This window comes from Cylas formicarius, unplaced genomic scaffold (assembly GCF_029955315.1).
Source record: "Cylas formicarius isolate icCylForm1 unplaced genomic scaffold, icCylForm1.1 PGA_scaffold_6__28_contigs__length_40554024, whole genome shotgun sequence".
NCBI classification, from domain to species: domain Eukaryota; kingdom Metazoa; phylum Arthropoda; class Insecta; order Coleoptera; family Brentidae; genus Cylas; species Cylas formicarius.
This window is the reverse complement of record NW_026844347.1, coordinates 31,219,300-31,241,111: the sequence shown is the minus strand read 5'-3', so window position 1 is coordinate 31,241,111 and position 21,812 is coordinate 31,219,300. Positions and strand designations below refer to the sequence as shown.

Sequence of the window (21,812 nt, the reverse complement as noted above, 5' to 3'; positions counted from 1 at the left end):
GCTCATTCCTGAACTTCATGTCGGATCCAAAATCGATGTTGAGGATGTCGCTCGGTACCCGTTGGACGAGCATCGAAGGTACGGTAGTACGTCCGACTTTTGTCCGGTCACGTTTCACGAGCATTTCGTCTTGTGGAAAGGAAAAGAAAAATTCGGGGCGAAATTTGCCGACGAGTGGTATTTTATGGCCTCGCATGACGACTTTAGTAAATTTCTAACAGATCCAAGACGGTACTTGCCGGTGAAATACGTAGAAAGTTTTCCTCCGCCTAGAGTTTGCGTGGTTGGCGTCTCTGGTTGCGGAAAAACTCGTTTGTCAAAGTCGTTGGCGAAAAATTTTGGCTTGTTTTATGTTAATTCTGACGTAGTGCTAACAGAATCTGGACCTGACCAATCGCCCGAGGCACTAAGCAGATATTGGTTCGCGGAACCTTTTAAGTCCACCGGCTTTGTTATCGACGACTTTCCGAAGCGATTGGCTGATGTGGAATATATGGTAGATCGTAAATTGATACCAGATGTGATTCTGTGCCTCAGCGCTGACGAGAGCTATTTGATTTCGAAATTTCTTTATAAGCATTTAAAAGATTGGCAAAAAAATGTCGACAAGAAAAGGGAAGAAGTTCTATCTCGATACAAACGGAAACTAGAAGCATGGAAACAACAGCGAAAAGTCCGATTCGATACATTGATTGAAGAAAAACGCGAAAAAAGGTATTTAAGCAAAACGATCGAGCGCAATCGAAGCCCTTCCCTAGTTAGCTTGGATTCAGTGGCAGACCAGGAGGATATCGATCAAGTCAATAAAATGTTGGACGAGGAACTGCCTCCTATTCTAATCGAGGTTCCTGCTGCCAATCGTCAAGAAGCTGCAGCTGCTGCTCAAGCGCTAATCGAGGAAACGGTGACTAATGATTTGACGAATATTGCCGAAATCGAAACTCTCTGCCTCCGGGAATTAATTCCTTTTCGAAACGTAGGGGTAAATTTGGAAAACTTTGAGATAAGCATTATGGAGGGCTATTTGTTTCTCGATCCTTTGAAATTTCGGAACAGGTCACTTTTTGAGCGGTGTTACGATGTTTCACCCGAAGTTGCTGAAGAACTCTTAGATTGCGGATATTACTTTTTAAGTAAATTCGGAAAGACGTGTCCAGTGCAGTGCTATCAGAACAAAATTTCAGTCCAAATGTATCTTGTTAGTGAAGCAAAGAATGAACTGTATCCTGTAATACACCGAAGTTACATATACTTTATATGTGGCATACAACAAAGAAACATCTTTAAAGCGGATCCGCTCAAGTTCATTAGCGGCGACGAAAATTTTCCTTTAATCCCTTTCAAAATTGCTGTTATCGGCCCTCCCAAATGCGGCAAAACGGTTTTGGCGAAAAGAATACGTGACGAGTTTGGTTTCAAAGTGATCAGTCGTGGTGAAGCTGTGAGAAACGTCCTCAGCGAGTTGACTCAGTCTGAATTGGCAATGAATATGGAATCTTTGTTACGAAGTGGAAAGAATGCACTAGATGAGATGCTGATGAAATGTGTTGAAGCTGCTTGTTTTGATGAACAGGCCGTGACTCAAGGCGTTGTGTTCGACGGGTTTCCCAACAGCGCGAGTGAAGTTAAGTACCTGTTTAATTTAAATCTTATTCCAAACTTGGTGATTGACCTAAGAGCCGAGGAAACTGAAATATTGCAATGTTTGTCTGATTTCGAGATGGTAGGACTCAAATATAGCCACCGTTTTATAAAACACAGGTACGAAGAATGGAAAACAACGGCGCACGAATTTAGAAAATGGTTTGATCAAGAGTATCAATCCCGGGTTATGGTCCGCATAGGTGTTTCTATTTGGTCTACGTGGCATCGCGTATTTAGCCACTTAGTTAAAAAAATTTGCGAAGTTAAGGACTATTTCAGGCTCATCAGCGCATCGAGCGACCGACCTTTGAGACTGGCTGCGTTGTCAGTAACTCCGTGGGAGTTCGCTAAACGTGAAAGTGATTTCCACTCTTTCTGTCCCGTTTGTCTGCACGTTTCAAATGTACTGGTCAGCGGAGGTGAACCTCCCAATAGGACGGGGCTGGTACAGTTCCGGCAATATTTCTACTGGATTTGCCCGGATCATATGGAAATATTTTTGAAGAGTCCTGTACAATTCTTGCCTCCATTTAATGAGAACGTTTTACCCACCGACGTTCCAAAAAGAATTGAGCTTACAAAATACCCAGATAATGTATACGAAAGTGGGATTTGTGCAGTTTGCTACAAAACAAAGCGCTTTGTAACTACAGGATCTATTACGTACGCTTCCGTATACAAGGAAAATGTTTATCTATTTGACTCTTTGTGTTGTCTAGATAATTTCTTAAAACAGCCGCAGCAATTCAATTTTTCAATAAAATTCCGACAGCCAACGTATCCTGATCTCAACTATAAAGATCTTCCTGTCCTTGGAATGCTGGAACAGTATGTCGCTAGCTATATGATTCAAGCGATCAGTTTTGTCTGCAGAAGACGCCCAATCATACCCGGTTTGGGAATTGGTTCTTCCGCTTTGATCGGTCTGGGGTTGCATATGAACGCGAACAATGAAAAGTGCAAGGGATATCGCAAGTCGGCATGCCTAGAAGCGTTTCGGTTGTATAACGAGCGAAGGGAATGCCTATTAAATTATGTCGATGTTGTGAAAAACCATAGGAACCCGTTCGTTTTCTACCAGGAACCGCTTCCAGATTTTAATCTGCCGCCATCTGATTCAACGGAAAGTGTCACCACGATGGTTTCCAGAATTGTGGACGAATGCGTAGACGACATGGACATTTATATGAGGGACGATTGTTCTCTAGAATTGTAATATTAGTTTGAATTAGTTTGCGTACGTTGCTTAGTTTAACGTTTCAGATAAATAAAATTTGATAATTTTTGAAATTCTATTTTCTGCTTTTTTTCCAGCAAGTAGGGTACCCGTTCCCGACGCAAGATTCGATTATCTCTGCGAATATTTCAAACCTCTAAGGTAAGTTTTGAGTAGCTTCAGTTGAATTTTTTTTTTAATCCAGAATAGTTTGCGTTTTTTTCGGAGTAAATAGTTTGTTAACGGGTAGTTTGTGGAATCATTTCAATCTTTAATTCTTGTTTGAACTTGGTGGTTGTGATATATTTTGACTATTTTGAGGGTAAAATCTTGTTTATGCGGAAATAGTAAGTTCTTTTGTTACACAAGCTTACAGTAATGTGGTAAATAAATAAATAACAACTCGTTGAGTTATTTTATAAATAACTTACATAAATGTGAAAAAGTATATAAAGTTATTCTAGGTAATAATGAAAATTGTTATTTTGATTGTATGATTTGTATAACTCGTTAATTAATTAATTGTGCGTATTATTACCACACTTAAATTGCAATCAATTTCCGCTAATTACATTTGTCATTATTATTGCAATAATCTCGCTTCTATTAAATAAACAATGATTAGGTAAAACAGTTTTTTTTAAATATTCTATTTCTTGTCTCACAGTTAAAATTCAAACACAAAAAAAAATGCCATCGAGACAAAACACATAATTTCTTTTAACTAACGAACTAAACATAAATTCTGCAACATATTCAGGAGATGGTAAAACGAATATTTTCATAAAACACCTAATCTGGAAAAAACATACAAATAAATAATCGAAACAAATCTTAAGTCCAACAGCCCACTCATCCTAAAATGTGATATTGAAACCCCATATTTTTCAATACTATTGTATTTTAATATCACTTTTCAGTTTTAACAATATAATCCAAATAAGCAAACAAATCTTATAGATATATAAGTAGGACTAAGAATAGGACTATCGCATGCCACTAAGTAGAATTCTATTTCCATAGCCAAAATATCTGCCAAAATGTAACTTAAAATTATAGAAAGAAGTGTATTTATTTTTACTTAAGTAAGTCACAAATGCATTTCTAAGTTCGTAGTTTTTGTTTTGATTTAATAAGTTCAATTAAGAGATGCCTAGAAAAAGTACTCGTTAGACCCTAGTCACTTTTTTGCCGGTTATCATATATCATGCCACTGACTTAAAAATGCGATATTTCTATTGCTTTTTTTCTTCTTCTTCTTAATGTGTCGTGTCTTCCCAGAACATTGGCGAACAGTCGTATGGTCTTCATTTTGATGTGGTGGTCAGCTTACTCCATACCTCTGATGGAGATTTTTGAGCCAAGATGTTCTTCGGCGACCAGGACCGTTTATTTATCCTTGCCTCTGGAGCAATTCATATTTTTTATTTTTCATTACATGGCCAAAATACTCCAGCTTTCTTGTTTGAATGGAATACCTCTGTTGCAGAACCGCTTGATTCGTCACTCTGTCCACTCCCCAATCCTCTTACACGTCGTTTCAGTGAGGGTGCATGCTTCCATACCGTAGAATAATATGCTAAAGACATAGCGCAAGAAGCGCATTCTTAAGGCCCTGTTGGTTAACATATTTTGCATGCTCTTAAAATATTTTCTTGCTCGCCCTATTCTGTTTGTGATTTCGTGAGTTGAGTCCCAGGCTTCATTTACCCGGCACCCCAAATACTTCTACGTTTATACCCTCGCCACTATTGCTCCATTTGCGCTGTGTTAAGTTATTAGTTATGTTTTTGTTTTTGCTGATCTGTTGCTGGTCTGTTACCGCTGATAAAAGTAGCTGTTGCGTCAGCGTATCTTACATTGTTGATGAGGATTCCATTAGCAATTGCACCTTCTGTTATTTCTTCGACGGCTTTCCTGAAGATTTTTTCTGTATATAAATTAAACAAAAGGGGGGATGCACACATCCTTGTCGAACTCCTGTTTTAATAGGAATTTCTTCAGATGTCTGGCCTATATTGTTCAGTATATCTATAGTATAGGCATATACATCGACGTTCATATCCAGACATCGCTCTATGAGAACTTGGATGCTAAACAGCGCCTCTCTGGTACCGAAACCGCTTTAAAAACCAAATTGAGACATACCTAAGTTTTTATTTTCAAGATTTTTAAGAACATGACTCATTAAACTGATCGTTTTATAATCTTTGCAATACGTGCAGTTAGCTTTCTTTGGCAGAGCAACGAAAGCAGACCTGATCCACTTTTTATGAATTATTCCGGTTTTGTAGGCGCAGGCTAGAAAACTTAACAGAAGTGTGAAAGCGCTATCTTCATCTAACGTTTTTAAGACCTCTATCTGAATTTCGTCTGGTCCTGATATCTCTCCATTTTTTCCATATCCGTCCCGTCTTCTCGAGTAAGAGAGTAAAGAGATTTTCTATATTTTTTTTCCCATTTCTGCAATTGTTGTTCTCTGTTGATCATTCATTATACTGTTTTTGTTCCTCTTTTTATGTTGCTTTGCTTTTTTGTGTTATATTGTTGCTGTTTGTCGTTTTCTTTTATATTTTTTTCTTTATAACAGCTAGTGAAGTTATTTATCAGAAAATTTGTCCTAATTGTCTTGACTGTGTACACAAAATAACGATTACGCATTTGTGCATATTATTTAGAAATAAAAATAATGTTTGATTTGGTGTCACAAAAAAGATTTAAATTTAAATTTTTTCTTTTCACTTTTCAAGAAATATGAAAAATCCTGGTCTAAAGTAAATATTTAGTTAGAGACGTGTGTATTTTAAGTGCTTTTTGAAATAATATTCCTGGCCAATCAATTTTTTTAAAACATTTGAAAAACTCAAATCTTTTGAATTTCCAGGTACTTCATTTTGTATGCGCTGTTATCGAAGTTTTTTTTTTTTAAAGAAGTTGGAGTATTATAAATTTTATTTTTTTGCAAATATTTAAAGAAATTATTGTTTGATGACCAAATATTAATGTCTAAATAATTGATAGGTAGATAATTTAATCAAACATTAATATAAACAATCAAGAGAGAGAAAAACAAGGATCACCATTGCTAACAGTCTTTTTGCAAAATTCCAGTTTAAATCAATGCGTTTAGGTTTATTACTTTTTTTGTACCTAAATACAGATTTCTGTAAGGTATTCATTGACACGGGCTACGGTTTATCCATGTATTTCTATTCGATTTTTTTTCTGTCGGCTGCGCCAATGGTAATTGCGATCGTTCTAAATGAGGGGTGCGCCATCAATTTCGTCGGCGCCTGACGGACGGTGGGAACGGCGCACCGTGACACGTGAATGCATTAAAAGCATCCGAAAAATTTCTAATTTACCCATCATGAAATAGATTTCGTCGGCGTTTAATCAATGGCCGAATAGACACTGTCTTTGTAATCATAACAACGCGGTGGCGTTGAAAGAAGCCGCACGACCTCGAATTCGTAATGGCGGTGTGTTTTCCCGATTCTTTTCGTTCGCGTTATTAGTGATCGTTGTTCAAATTATTAATTTTCAGATTTTACAATGCAGGGTGTTTCCTAATATGTCAATGGTGGCATTATATTTCTTGAATTCGGCATCTTAATATTTGAGATACCGTTTTCAGAAAACTTTTTTTTTATATTATTTAAGAAACGGTATACCTGGCGAAGGCTCCCAAATTAAACTACTGACAATACTATTTAATAAAATATATGAATCGGGAGAATTGCCTAGAGACTGGCTGGTTTCCACATTTATTCGCTCCTATTACCGAAATACCGAAAGTCTGATGAGTCATCGAAAATCCTACTTAACATCATCCACTCTTGTATATACAGAAAGCTCGAAAAACACATGAGCAAGGTTCTGTTCGTATTTAGAAGTGGAATGGGAACGCGTTTTCTATTCAAGTCCTGATACACAGGGCCAGGGACGTAAACTGCGATATCTAGGCTTGTTTTATCGACTTTGAAAGGCCTTTGACAAGGTGTAACACCAAAAATTATATCAAATACTAATATAAATACTGGTATAGATGGCAAAGACTTGTCCGTTATAACTAATCTGTATTTGCACCAGAGAGCGGCTGTGCGCATAGACGACGAAACCTCCCAAGAATTTACAGTTAATCGGGGAAAACGTCAGGGATGCATACTATCACCAATTCTGTTCAACACTTACTTCGAAATACTGTTTAGACAAGCGCTTAGTGAAACAGAGGAATTCATTAAGATCAATGTAGAGACTATCAATAAATTAAGGTATGCGGACGATACAGTTCTACAGTTCTTATAGCAGATACTGCTGAGGGATTGCAGAGGTTGATAGATCTTGTAGTGGAGGCATGTGATATGTATGGTATGAGGCTCAACTGCGAGAAGACCAAAATTCTTGTAGTTAATGAAAACGATGAGATACAATTTAGGGCCAATAATGTAATCATTGAGTTGAAGTTGAGTTGAAGCCTGGACTTTGACAGATGCTATATCTATGCGCTTAAAGGTGTTTGAAATGTGGTGCTATCGCCGCATGCTCAGGATATCGTACTCCTACCATGTCACAAACAACACCGTGATCCAGCAAATTCAAAAGCAATTCGAAGTCATGCATAATGTGAAAGTGAGGAAAATTACGTACCTGGGGCATGTGACTCGTAATGAGAAATATTAATTTATCCAACTAATCTTCCAGGGCAAAATAGGTGACCGAAGAGGTCAGGGGCGACGACGAACATCGTGGAGGAAAAATATCAGACAGTGGACGGGAATGATGACGGTCAGGGTAGGTGTCAACAAGATTGTATGGACCAACATGATTAGCAACATCTCTAGAGGATAGGCACTAGAAAAAGCAGATACCAGGTGACACAAGAAAGTGGGAACACTATATAACTTTTGAACCGTTTGACCCAGCGATTTGATATTTGGGTTGCTTAATATAGTGCAATTTTTTGACACTATCAAGTCAAGGTCCAGTCAACATTCGAATTTTAAATGGCACGAGCGTAACGAGAGCTTTTTCTGCATTCCCCGTATAGAAGAAGCATATCAACTGTTACTCCATTTGTAAACTAATTGATAATGATGTTAATCTAAATGAATAACAGGGCAAAACCAATCAATAACCATATAAAAATGTTAAGATTTGCAATATTTTTATAAAAATGTATTTATTGATCTTCTTTTGTCCTTCCTGTGAACTTATTTTTTATCGGATTTTCAAAATGTCGAATTAAAAATGTGCTGTTTGAAAAAACTAGGTTACCTGAAAAAATCATTACTTCTTTGCATTAAATGCTCTATGAGACAAGTAAGGAAATCTTTCTTTTTGAAATTTTCCCATCACCATCATCGGCATGGTAAATTGTATAATTTCCATTTTGAAAATTTCGTTGAGTTACTTTGTTTACACACGTCTCTACTTAAATATTTACTTTAAATGTTTGTGACAACGACCGATCTAGCATGCGGAAGGTGTCATTGTACCACTTCGCACATTTACGGAATTTGACGTTTGACAATTCTCCAAAAACTATCGGTCTTAGTAAAAGTATAGTATGCGACACGTTTGGTAAACTTTTTAAGTCACTCGCTTATTAAGCAGTTGCTCCGCTGTGTTCCGCTCGTACTAACGAAATTTGCAACTCAAATGACGTTTACCACCCTTGTTGCATATCCTATTTTGCATTTTTGTTTTAGTTTCCAGTAAATAAACCCGCTATGCCATATCCAATTTTCTGGGACAATTTTTGCTTCATATATGGCAAGAATTAGTAAAATTAATAGACCTTACCTTGTTATTTTCTTACTTACATTTTCTACAAAGGGAATTACCTGGATTGCTTGAACAGGTGTCAATAGCCATTGAAGGATTAAATCTGGTACATGCACTACAGGGTTCCTGTTCATTTCATTTCTAGGTTCATTGTTACGTCACCTTAAAAGTCTCGTATCGCTTGATACTTTGAAACATATAGTTTGAAATTGTAGCGAATACGCCTAGAATATTCTAACGAGTGCGCTATTCAATGTGAATAGCAGGCCATTTCCAACATTTTTTGTATTCATTTAGTTAATATTAGTGGCAAAAGCATTCCTTATTAAGTATGTTAATGCACTTTTTATTTAATTAACAATAATAATAATAATATTAATAATCAATTAATTAGTAATGATTTAGCACAGAAACTATAAGGAAAAACGATAAAATTAACAATATAATTGGGTACATAAACTAACCACTTAGAAAGAACACTTGAACGATATTAAATTAACAATGAATACGGTTAATGATTCAGTACAGTTTAACAGTTACAAAACAGTTAAAAAACAATTATTATAAACCAATTAGAATGGTATATCTGCCAAGAAAAACAATAGTGGAAATTATTAACCTGAGAAAACGTCAGTGACACCATTTTCTTGTTCAAAAATATGTTATACATATCGCACTACACTGAAGAAATGTTCCTTGAAGCAAAGAATACATTTACCGAACTTCACAAAGATGCTCAGAATCGTTTGTTAGATAATATAAAAAAATATATTGTTTTTTCAATCTGTATCTCAAAAGTTAAGTCGTTTAAGACATGTTAAGTTTGTTTTACTTAAAATGAACTGAAGAATTTTCCCATTCAGTATTAAGGAACACCTTGTATAATCTAATCCCAAAACGACTGTGTCAGATTATCACTAAATATATAAATATAAATAAATAAATAAATGCATTCACCATGGTTTCCATACAATGCTTTTCGAGAAAGTTGACACGATAAGCTTAGTTTTGGAAAATTCCAGTGACTACCTGTATCAATAGATTTCATTGAATTGCGCATATCAAATCGAATCGAATGAAAATAAATTTAACCAAGAAAGTAAAAATAAAAAATCTAAACTCGCATACTAGTTTTATAAAAACAGTTATCTCAAAACTAGAATTATGCAGTATGTTGTACGTATGTAGTAAATTTAAAGTGTACCCGATTTTTTACGGTCACCCCTTATTTGCGTATTGAAAACACAGTTACTTTGGCAAGAACTTAATATGTATATTTATTTGCAATAACCAAAGCCCGTTAAATGTCATATATATATGCTCTCACGCATTATAGATTATCCCGTTCAATAGATAACAAACGCTTCAGCTCGAAATAATGGCCGGAGTGTCCCCCTCCGGCCCCACGAACATCAGGACGCGTCACATTCAACAAAATTAGTTTCGATAAATTGCGGGCTTAAACCAAATTGTCTTGTCGTGCTACGAAATCTGTTAAGCACTCGGATGGACACGGGATCGGGTCCGTAGGTGATAAAATGATAGTGTTTCGAAACTTATGAAGTGTCCCAAAGTGGTCGGTATTCAATTATACGAAAAACGGAAGGTTTCGCTGCGGAGAACGTCTTTTGTCAACGTAAATAGCGTAATGATAGACCTACGATGGCGATAATAGAAAAGAAGCACGTCCCGGGGCTTACTGGGTGACAAAATAACAGTGCGAGACCAGTGTAACTAAACGGTCCATTGCCTCTATGGTTGTTTTTCTTTGCGTGACTATTTGGGTCAATAACATTAAGTTAGATAGTTATCCTGCTTAAGTCCCATTCAGAGGTACTTGAGCTAAGCTAAGTGTTTGAGGTGTTTTCGTTGTAGGTTTTAGGTTTATTGCAATGTGGTGAATTTTGCATCGAGGTCATTGATTTTTCTATTCCAAGCTTGTCTGTCTTGAGCCTCTCGGTTATCTATGCCATTTGATCCATCCTCTCGTGGGTGAACGTCTTCCTGATCTAGAGAATGAGCTTTTCCACCCCATACTCTCATTACTTAAGCAGTTTTAAAGTATTAGGCAGGATGACGCTGACTAATGGTCTACACCATTTGTAAAAATTTGATTCAAACAATATTGGGAAAGTAGTATGTTTTCCATGCTTCTGTTGTTTGGTTATTTGTTCCCTCGCTTCTGTGTTAGCTGCTCGTGGCAGTTCAGTTTACATCAAACAAAAAGTAAATGTAAAACCATTCCTTTCTGACAATCAAAATACGTTGAGTCTTTCGACTGAGATCTCAGCGTGCGAATTGCGGCTAATTGACATTGATCCATTCATCTCGTGGGAGAACATCTTTCTAACCTTGTGCCCTTTCATCGTTTCGTCTCAAGGTAAAAAAAATACAGTTCAGTACTGACAATCTCTGGAAAGTACTGAACTCTTGGACGATGGACTCATTTCGGCTCGTGTTCTGTCTAAGATATATTGGGTATCTTGCCCCAAGATCTCAGTAGTGTTAATCTTTTTTCTACCATAGTGCCTCATCGTTCATTTAAAATTTTCATGCATTTCAATTTCAGCAAAGTACCTGCATTTCTAAACGTAGTAGACATCGCGGGTTTGGTGAAGGGCGCATCGGAAGGTCAAGGACTGGGAAATGCTTTTCTGTCACACATTAGCGCGTGCGATGCAATTTTCCATCTATGCCGTGAGTTATTTTTATAATACAAATTCTGCAATATTCGTACCGTACTTGACTTTTAAACTTAGGAGCCTTCGAGGATGACGACGTAACACACGTCGACGGCGAGGTCAACCCGGTTAGAGATCTGGACGTGATTTCCGAAGAACTGCGTCTGAAGGACGAGGACATGTTGTCCAAAAATTTGGAAAAGTTGGAGAGAACGGTGGTGCGTGGCGGAGACAAAAAGAGCAAACCAGAATATGTAAGTAAACAGTCGGTTGCCGGAAACTCTTTTAAGCAAAAATACAACATTTTAATTCAATTTAAATGTTATTTTATATAAAAGCTTATCTATAAAAGTGCAGTCAAACACGAAGTTATCCACTAACGATGCCAGCACTGGTGCGCTTTCTTAGTGGTTGAAAAATACTCCTTATTTTCACGCTTGGGTTGCTGAAATTGTTGTTAATTTTGCTACGAAGAAGGCTTCCTTAAATTTACGCTTCTTCCAGTCAGGTTTGCTGTGGAAAATACATCTGATCATTTTATGTTATGTAGCTTCGAGGAAACGTGCTATCTAAGATCTCAATGTTTCACCCGCGTATTTTGTCGGGGTACTCCTTAAAGTTGCTCATGACTTAAAAACTGAACGGAAACTGAAACATTACTTTATATTCCGTACGTAAAATGTGAGTAGTTTGGTTTACCATTGGTAATATTTCTATTAAGAGATTTCTCAGTATAACCATTATTGAACAAATCTGTTTAAATATTATTCAATTTAGCATCGAGAGACAAGGGAAATACGTACAAAATGAGCCACTGTTTTGTTTAACTTTTTTAAAACATCGCCAGGTTAATTGAACTGAGGTGGCTTTTACTTGATGAAAATCCATTTATCAAAATAAATAAGAACTAAAAATTCAGATTTTCACGAAATTATATATTTAATGTCATTGATAAAGACACGGTGTTGTCGAAACAATTGTCATGTCAAAATATATAATTTCGTGAAAATCTGAACTTTTAGTTCTTATTTATTTTGCCAAATTAATTACCGCTAGTCTGTTATAAATGGAAAAACAAACATATTATTAATAAAAAATTGCAAAATAAAAAGCAAAACAACCTTTTAAAGGAACACATGTTGAATCATTTTATCCGTATGGTATGTACCAGATGCCATAGGCTCAAAATTGTTACAGTAGTTAAGAACATAATTCACAAACTAAATATTTGAACACATGAACGGTGCGACCGTTTTCGGTAATTCATGAACTGCAATACAAATCGTTACAGTAAATGCATGGGCAGTCATCATCGTCAGTGTTGACAAGGGGATCTTGGGATTCAGAATTCGTAAATTTGAATTCTGAATCCGGCTTTGTAATTTTCCGTTTTAGTCTAGACAAACTTTGCTTAGACATGAACGTTCAGCTTAACGCTGTTAGATGCTCAGGTGAATCCGGATAAAGATCTATAATTTTGGCGACTTTTTTCTTTTTTGAGGGTGTCAACTGCACTAATTTGTAGCCTGCCTTGCTTTTACTTCATCCATGTTAAGAGTTAAACTCAATACTATCGCGTTCTGCCTTTTACCTTGTCCAGTTACATATGCTGGATATTACCTAATCTGGAAATTGTAAAACTTTGTTCGTCTTCTAGATGTGAATCGTTTTGGAAAGCTTGAGGAATATTAGTGGTTCCAGAAGGTTCTAAACATGTGAATTTAACGGCCATATGCCGATCTTCGTAAAACCACAACCTTGTCTGACTTCTGTTTAAGCCACAACGAAATTTCTTGAGTAAATATGTTTTTAGCGGACCAAAAAACGAAATAGTCAATGGTTGGATTCCGTGGGTGTAATGGGCTTTCAAAATTTTGTGTGTCAATTCCCTTGTGTCATATCATCGTCTTTGGAGGCTTTCACATGTAGTCATCCAGTCTGAGTTTTGTGCTGCATTGGTGCCCATTAGTTAACTCATTCTTTATATTCTTTATATTTCTTATTGCGCCCATACAACACCACTTTAGTTGGTTCCTTTTTCGGCACTTGTGATAACTCCAACTTGTGTACGTCCTATAGTTGCAAATATCTTCGGAGGCCTTTGAGCGGTAGATAAACCCGACTAATCAATATTGTAGATACGAAACTGGGAAATATTATTTGTTCTGTGTAACTTCTTATAGCATTTTAAAGAACCGTTGGGCCTGAGGCTTATTAAAGGTCGATGCTCTTGCAGCAGAAATTGGTAAAGGCTTTCTTAAGCTGATTTCTTGTCGAAATCGAGATAATCTCTCTTGAGCTGTTTTTTTCCCTTACGAAAGTTGGGTTCAAAACCATTTTTTCTGCTAATTTATAATCTAGGTAGTGCACCTATTTACATGTAAAACCAAAAAATGTTGTCTCCATTAGTTTCAAATAGTTTGCAAGTTGTCTTTCTATTTCTAAAGATAAAGTGGCTTTGAATCTTTCCAGCCCCTTGCTGAAGAAATGCATGGCTAAAATGGTATAATATATTATTTATAGTATTTATAGTTTTTTTTTTATTTTGGACATATTTTTAATCATACCTACAAGATAGAGTGTAAAAGATTTAGGTGACATTCTGAGCTGCTCTCTTCCGGTAGGATATGGTGTGCCGCAGGGCACGGTTCTGAGGCCAATCTTGTCTACATTATATATGAATGGAATATTTTCTATTTTACCGAAGAATAAGGCTATGCGGATGATGCGGCATTGATTATTGTTGAAAACACTTGGAAAGAAACTGTCGCAAAGACTGAAAAATTCTGGTAAAAAAATGACTAGATTATAACCTGCTGTCACTTCGTTTAGAGAAAACCCAGTTCATTAGTTATTCCATGACGGAAGCTGGTGCTCCAGACGTGCAAAGAATAAAAATTCAAAAAATTTTGACTGTGGCTATTACACGAATTGTAAATCCGATCTTTACAAAAACTCTAGCAAAAAAGTAAAATATTTAGATGTAGTTTTTGATCAGTTTGATCAATTGTATCACTGTGAAAATTCGCAAGTTACTGCATAAATTTTTTATATTACGTCAAAGTTTGTCAAAGAGTTCCCTTATTAGGATATATAAATCTTTAGTAGAATTAATTTTATCTTATGGTATATGTGTTTGGGGTGCTGCAATTGCTAGTACTTAGCCAGAGGCGTGTTTTGAATATAATATTCAAAAATAAACTATAACATTCTAAAGAATTGTTTACTGAAGCGAAAGTACCAAGTATCAACAAAATCTACATTAAAACAGTCATCAGACTATTAAGTCTTAACAAAAGTCGTAAAGAAACAATCAGTAAAAACCAGATTTTTATCAAATCAGCCCAGCCAGTACCGATGGTAAAAATATAACGCCCTTCTAGTGTATTTGCAAAATAGCGAATATACAAAAAAGTTTATTGATTCCTGGTTGTTTAGAGACATTCTGGAAATGACAAATTAGCTATGAATAAATTTGATTTAAGTTAATTTAATAATTTTAGTTTAGTAAGTTTTAAGTAAGTAAAGTTTTGACAGCATTACTTGGCAATAAAATGCGTTCCGGCAGCTCTTAAGTGTAGGTACCGGTGTTTTCTAATTTGCAGCTCGATTCTAAATACTATGTCGTTTTACCCGAACGTGTCATTTTGTACGTATTTCCTCAACATCACTGCATATTGTCAATTCGTAATTCTATTGCACGTTTCTTTGTCAGAATAGTTAAGACCGATAATTTAGATATTGTCGCATATATCACTTCCTTAATATGCTTTATATATAAGTTTTTGGCACGTACTTCTTATAATAGTAACATTCGAAACGCCACGGTGTTTAAAGAAGGCTCGTCGGACGTCACGCGGGCAGCGAATCGTAATGAAATCTACGGACCACACGCGACGCATGCGCCATTCATATTATCCGTATTCGATTTCGATTTTATCCGTTTCATGTTTCGATTATTCGATTTTGCCGAGAAAAGCGGCAAGTCATCGGTGTCATAATTGTGTTAGGATTGTGTTTGGGCATTTTTCGATGTTGTAGAATAACAATGAGGAACCTATCTCGTCGCTCGCTGTCATTTATTGATATTGATTGATTGTTCGTGGCACGTCTCGGTTGTCACATTGGTTTTTCTGCGGAAAGGGGGGCGTGAGGGGGCGGCCGCGATCCGGTCAGATACAAATACACCTTATCGATTAAGATCCAGCGCATTGTGTGATCGATTGAAATATGCCTTGGCCTATAGTAAATAGTTTACAAAATATTAATGAAAAACTAGTCACATTTAATATTATTTATTGCACTGCCAACTGTCGTTGTTTGAGATTATATCTAAAAAGTGTCATTTATGTAGTGCTGACTTTACTGAGACTCGCAACTTAAATGATGCAGTCGCTATAACAAAAACTAACTGGTCTAAATGTCTTTTTAGTAATTCAATTGGGGTTACACATTTTTCCAAACTTGTCTACCTCGACACACATCTTGAGAGAACTTTTCTTTGGAATCCATCGTTCCTGACGTTAATTAATTCTTTATTGTTAACTAAGTAAGGAATATTTTTGACAAAAAGTAACTCACACTTTTTTAGGAGACTCTTTACTAACTTAATTTCAATAAGTTGTTTTTGCCAAATAAATAAAGAGACATTCAGACCAGTTAGTTTTTGTTATAGCGACTGAATCATTTAAGCTGCGGGTCACTGCATGTCTAATGTCAATTATACACAATCAAGAAATATAAAGTTATTTTAAAAAGAGGTAATAAAATTATTGTTTATGGGAAAGCAGTTATAATTACTATCAAGTTTATATTGTAAACAATACATTCACGAAGTAATCGGTGAATATCTTCATGAAATCTCAACGAAGCTTCCAGTTCATAATATTTGGAGGTTATGATTGACTGTTTTTGTTGGTTTGGAACCGTGTTTATTCATTATAGCCCTTATTTAGTTGAAGTGTTTAAGCTCCATTCTAATCTACAAGATGAATGAAACTCGCCAAAGTTAAGAAGTCAACGGTTCATTTAATTAATTCATTATTAATTAATTTAATGGTGCATGCCCAACTACCGTGTTTTTTTCTTTATAGTAAATGGTAGTAATATTTAATAATCCAAGAATTCTTTTTCAGTTCCACTCGATCGATTTTGGGGTTATAAATTATAAAAGTTGAAACAAAACTGACATTTGCGGCGCACATGCTCATATTTGATTTCCCGTCAGAGATTAATGAAAAGTCAAAAGTAAAACTTTTTATTGTTAATGTTAATTATTTATTAGTGTTGTACTAGTTACTTAGTAGTTGTTACTAAATAAAGTCCGATACACCTGATGCCTATAAGTGAAGTACACTCGCTTTATCTTTGAGAAAGTCCATTTTATAATAGTTTCATGAGCCTAATTTCACACTTAAACAACATTATATGCATACAAAATCCACAGAGTGAAAAGAAATTGTGTTGGTGCACGCTGTTATTAGTTTATAATAATAAAAGAAACTTCCTTTTTTATTTATTTCTACAGTTGTCATTACTGAATTGACGCAAAAATTTAAGTAATAAATAAAATTAATCCATAAAAAAAAGTTATTTAAAACTAGTGTAATGACTTCTTGAGCAGTAACTTATGATACCTTTAAAAAAAACATTTTGCTAAAATGTGTCAGATGGTTTATGCGTGTTTCAGCTAAAACTGGAAGCAGTTACTTGATATACAATATAATTTACTTTTACTTTACTTAAACAACATTATATGCATACAAAATTCACAGTGTGAAAAGAAATTGTGTTGTTGCAGGCTGTTATTAGTTTATAATAATAAAAGAAACTTTCTTTTTTATTTATTTCTACAGTTGTCATTACTGAATTGACGCAAAAATTTAATTAATAAATAAAATTAATTCATAAAAAAATTGTTTTTTAAAACTAGTGTAATGACTTCTTGAGCAGTAAGTTATGGCATCTTTAAAATAAATAAATTGTGGTAAAATGTGTCAGATGATTTATGCGTGTTTCAACTAAAACTGGAAGCAGTTACTTGATATACAATATAATTGACTTTTACTTTACTTATAGTTTCATTGTATTTAGTTGACATTTCATTTCCAGGATACTTTGATGAAAATTAAGTCCGTATTAGTCGACGAGAAGAAGCATATCCGATTCGGCGACTGGGATGCGAAAGATGTAAGTGTATCCTTTTATTTTTGTTTTTTTTTTAATACGTTCTGTACGTCCGAATTTATGCGACAAAAATTATACGGCCCGGCGATGAATCGGAATCAAAGAATCTGCCGCGTCATCGCAGACCTGTTAGATCACGTGGAGACACCCCGCGGTCGCCTGGGGGACCCTCGCCGAGAGTGTCAATGTCTGCGGCTACAATAAGCATCACCAGGTGGTGATATTATTATACCACATTAGCATTGTATCGAGTCATCGTCGTATAAACGGAATCATTCATTGGCCCGATAGCATCGATGCTATCGAGGCCTTTATGCGTGTATTTTTTCCGGTATAATTAAATGTTTGAACACTTATTATTTCTATTTTTGGGCCTCCCCGAGGTTCATGTTCTTGTCATGTTCGATTTAAAACTTTCAGATCGAAGTGCTGAACCGGTATCTCTTCTTGACGTCGAAGCCTTGTATGTACCTAGTAAATTTGTCTGAAAAGGACTACATTAAGAAGAAAAATAAGTGGTGAGTATTTATTAGACTATTGGAGATGGAACCCAGTTGCAAAACTGACCTTGGGGAAGAACGTCTTAAGTCACTTAAAAACATCTAGTTGAATCCATTTAAGTACCGCAAAAAAAAAGATAAAAAGAAAAGCCTGTGTCTATTAACTATTCTTTCTTAGAATGAGGCAGTTTTGAATTAAATTCCCATTTCTTTTTTGCTAACTAAAAATATAAGGTTAGATGTAAATATTTTCGGTTGCATTGGTGTTCCCCAAGGAAGAACTTAGCTACCTGGAACAAAATATATGTCTATCAGACGTTTGTCAGAAAAGCCGTAATATATTACACAAAAAACTGAGTTCTACAACATTAATAGCAGTCTGTCATGAGGAAAACCAAAAATTGCCCAATTAGTGGTTTCGTTTTTTTTTAATATAAAGAATACTACCTCCTATCTATGGAGATTTCTAATAGCGTTTGAGGTAAAAAGAAATTCGTTTTGACAGGAATTTGTTCCGCTTATCGCATGTGTGTAGCGGGAAAGATTTCTTTGGGACAGCTGTCTACTTATATATCGATTCGGCATTAAAATGTTTCCCTTAATAAATTCTTTCTTCACGCACCTTAGTGTTTCCACCTGTTTTCAGAAGTTACCTGTTTTATGAGAAACGGTTACATAATAATGAAATATGAAATAATGAAAGGAAAAAAAGCAAATTATTTTTTTCCGCCTCACTTTCATATATTCAGTAAATGGCCGTATTCATTGTGTATATAAAACATCTAAAGCAACATTAGGGAAATCCCAATGACTTTTGGAAAACAATTTATTTTGAAAGAATACGAGCTGTGTTCAAAAAGTAAAGTGACTTTTCAGTTTTATCAAAAAGTATTTATTTATTAGTCAAAATTAACTTTGTTCTCTTCAAGGTAAGATTTTTTTATCTCATCATGCCTGACCATAATTGGGGCTTTTTTTTGTCCACAAAGTTAGACACAAGCAACGATGAGTGAGCAGGTGCATTAGCATGATGCAAAATCCATGAATTGTGTTCCCACAATTCCGGAAGTTTTGCTCGTATTGCTTCTCAAAAACGACGCATAACTTCAAGGTAACACTCTTACCTTACTGACCTTACCGACCTTGTGTTAAGAACTTTTGATGTACTACGTCACGATAATCAAAGAAAACAATAAGCAAAACATTGACATTTGATTGAACTTGAATTGCTTTTTTGGGTTTTGGCGATTCTGGGCTCTTCCACCTAGACGACTATGCTTTGGTTTCGACGTCATAACATCAGGATTTTACTTCGACGGTCCTTCGGTTCAAAATTAAGCAGTTTCGGAACAAATTTTGCTGCTACACGTTTCATGTCCAAAACTTCGGAAAAAATAGACGTACTGTGGCGTCCAGGTTGACGTCTTCTTGGTCATCTTGGAACAGCTCGTACCATTTATAAACATATTTCCCGCTCAAAGTAGATTCACCTAATACCATTGTCAACATTTCAAGTGTTTTGCAGCACTCTATTCCGTTTTTTACACAAAATTTTATGCAAATTTTTTGTTCCATTTTTTTTTTGACAGCAGAAAATCGCCGGGCTGAAACTGTGAACATAAGTTCAACGTGTGTGCCAACATAACAAAAAAAACATCGAAGATCGATCTACGTTACCCGTTCAATTACAAAGGTCACCTTACTCTTTGAACACACCTCGTACTCACAGTAATTTTACTTGTTACTTTTAAATAATTATCGAAGACGGAAGCTTTATGTGAGTGAAACACGTAAAATTTGTATTTTTTTCTCGTTCTTTGTTTTCTTTCTTTTTCTTTTCTTTTTATATTGCATTTCTTGTTTAGGTTAATAAAAATTAAGGAATGGGTCGACAAGAACGACCCAGGAGCTCTAATAATACCATTTTCCGGAGCATTCGAACACAAACTGCTGAGTGAATATGAAGATCCCATTCTTCGGAAAAAGTATTTAGAAGATGTTGGCGCAACAAGGTAAACATTTTTATAAAGTTTTTTTTTGATAATCTAATTTTCTGTAATAACAATTAAATAGAAAACTTCAGCCGAAACAAAATATCAAACATCAAAACATTTTTTAAACTTATTATTTCGTCAAATTTCCGGATCTCTTAATATCACAACCAATTAAAGCACATGATAAAACTGAATTGATATTGGTAACATTTAAAAGTTAACTCTAGGCGTTTTAGAATTACTAGCGATTAGGGCAAAACATCAAATTCGTTGACTCTTTCGTGCCGCATAGTAATAAAAGGTAAAGGTATAGACAAGCTCGGTCTCTTCTCCCATTCATAATTTTCCAACCAATAGAGAAAACACACCCTAACTGTCGCCTGGGGTTAATTAGAGTCTGCCCCCGAAACTGCTATTAATGATGGAAAAATACATTTTAATGGGACCGAAAAATACGTTTCTAGGTTTATGAATTGACCATTTTAATGGTAATTTAGTGTTTCACATGGACCGGACTGTGGCGGATTGCCTATGAGATTTTTTCGCAAACTGTGTTTCGGTTACATAACATTTTTGTAAAATTGCACGATACAACCTTTGTATTACGTTTATTGGAAAAAAAAATTGGGACCATAATAATTAACACCGTATATGATTGTATTTTTGCTTTTGATTATTCGAGTTTGATGTCAATTGTTTTTAAATGTTTTAACATGGACCGACACATTGAATAATGTCATCTGTCATAATGTTATGTTAATGGCAATAACTGGCAATATAATTTTATTTTTAATTAGTTTAGCTAGCTTTTTGCTTAGTTTAACATCTCCAACTAACTTTTTTCGGTGTATAAAAGTTATAAGTATAAAAGTATATAAGTATAAAGTTGTATAAAAGTTTTTAGGTAGTTGGTTGGTTAGTAGACATTCAATAAATTCCGAAACAAATAAAAAATATTTTAAGCAATATTCCTGAAACTTTAAGATTATTTCTTCATAAATATGCGATTAAAAAATGTTCTGTATTTTAGTCGCAACAAAATTATTTTAACTTCAGGTTTTTACAATAATTACGTTTTATTGCTTCGAGATGAAATTTTATGGTATGATAAGTTTAGTCAATAATTCTTTGAACCAAATAAGGTTAAGTCGTCATAGGAAATTTTCGGAGTGTTTGAGTTGTTATAATGTTAAAACATTTTCATAATACTGTCAACACTTTACAGTAAAAGCAAAACACAATGACAAGTACACGAAATAAAATATGTTGTTAAAAGGTGATATAGAAAAAGGTGAAGCCAAAAGAGAACTTTTTTTGTTTGATGTCGACAAAGCTTATTTACGGTTTTTAAAGGTAAGGACAACCTCTTAATTACAAATAATGGGGGGAAAAGGTCACTCTTATCTTAAGAAGTTTAAGAGGTATTATACGGGTTTGATAAGAGTAAAGAAAACTTTTTTAATAATTGATAGGTTTTCATGTTTTAAAAAATAGCAAATCAAAACTTAACCGTTACTATTATAAAACAGAAATTGAACTGAGGTGGCTTTTACTTGATGAAAATCCATTTATCAAAATAAATAAGAACTAAAAGTTCAGATTTTCACAAAATTATATATTATGACATGACAATTGTTTCAACAACACTGTGTCTTTATCAAATGATAAACGCGGAAACGCATTCACGAACATAAAAGAGCGTTTAAAAATTGTGATGACAATTTTGATATTTTACTTAGAGCCACAAAAAGTAGAAAAAGATTAATAAAATGAGACATCATATGTATTGCTTTAAAATGAATTA

The 21,812-nt window shown here is 35.0% G+C and overlaps 1 protein-coding gene across 2 annotated transcripts in view; it reads left to right on the top strand.

Annotated features, from left to right (window-relative positions):
- The window catches only part of LOC132704032 (obg-like ATPase 1), a 34,985-nt gene that overhangs the window by 6,681 nt on the left and 6,492 nt on the right, over positions 1–21,812 (top strand). The window contains exons 3-8 of one of the 2 annotated variants that reach the window (XM_060673650.1): positions 2,962–3,022; positions 11,217–11,344; positions 11,407–11,582; positions 17,440–17,517; positions 17,935–18,032; positions 19,880–20,026. In XM_060673650.1, coding sequence (XP_060529633.1) covers positions 2,962–3,022; positions 11,217–11,344; positions 11,407–11,582; positions 17,440–17,517; positions 17,935–18,032; positions 19,880–20,026 — 688 coding nt within the window. The remainder of the gene's footprint in view (positions 1–2,961; positions 3,023–11,216; positions 11,345–11,406; positions 11,583–17,439; positions 17,518–17,934; positions 18,033–19,879; positions 20,027–21,812) is intronic. The other variant, XM_060673649.1, reaches the window with a different exon arrangement.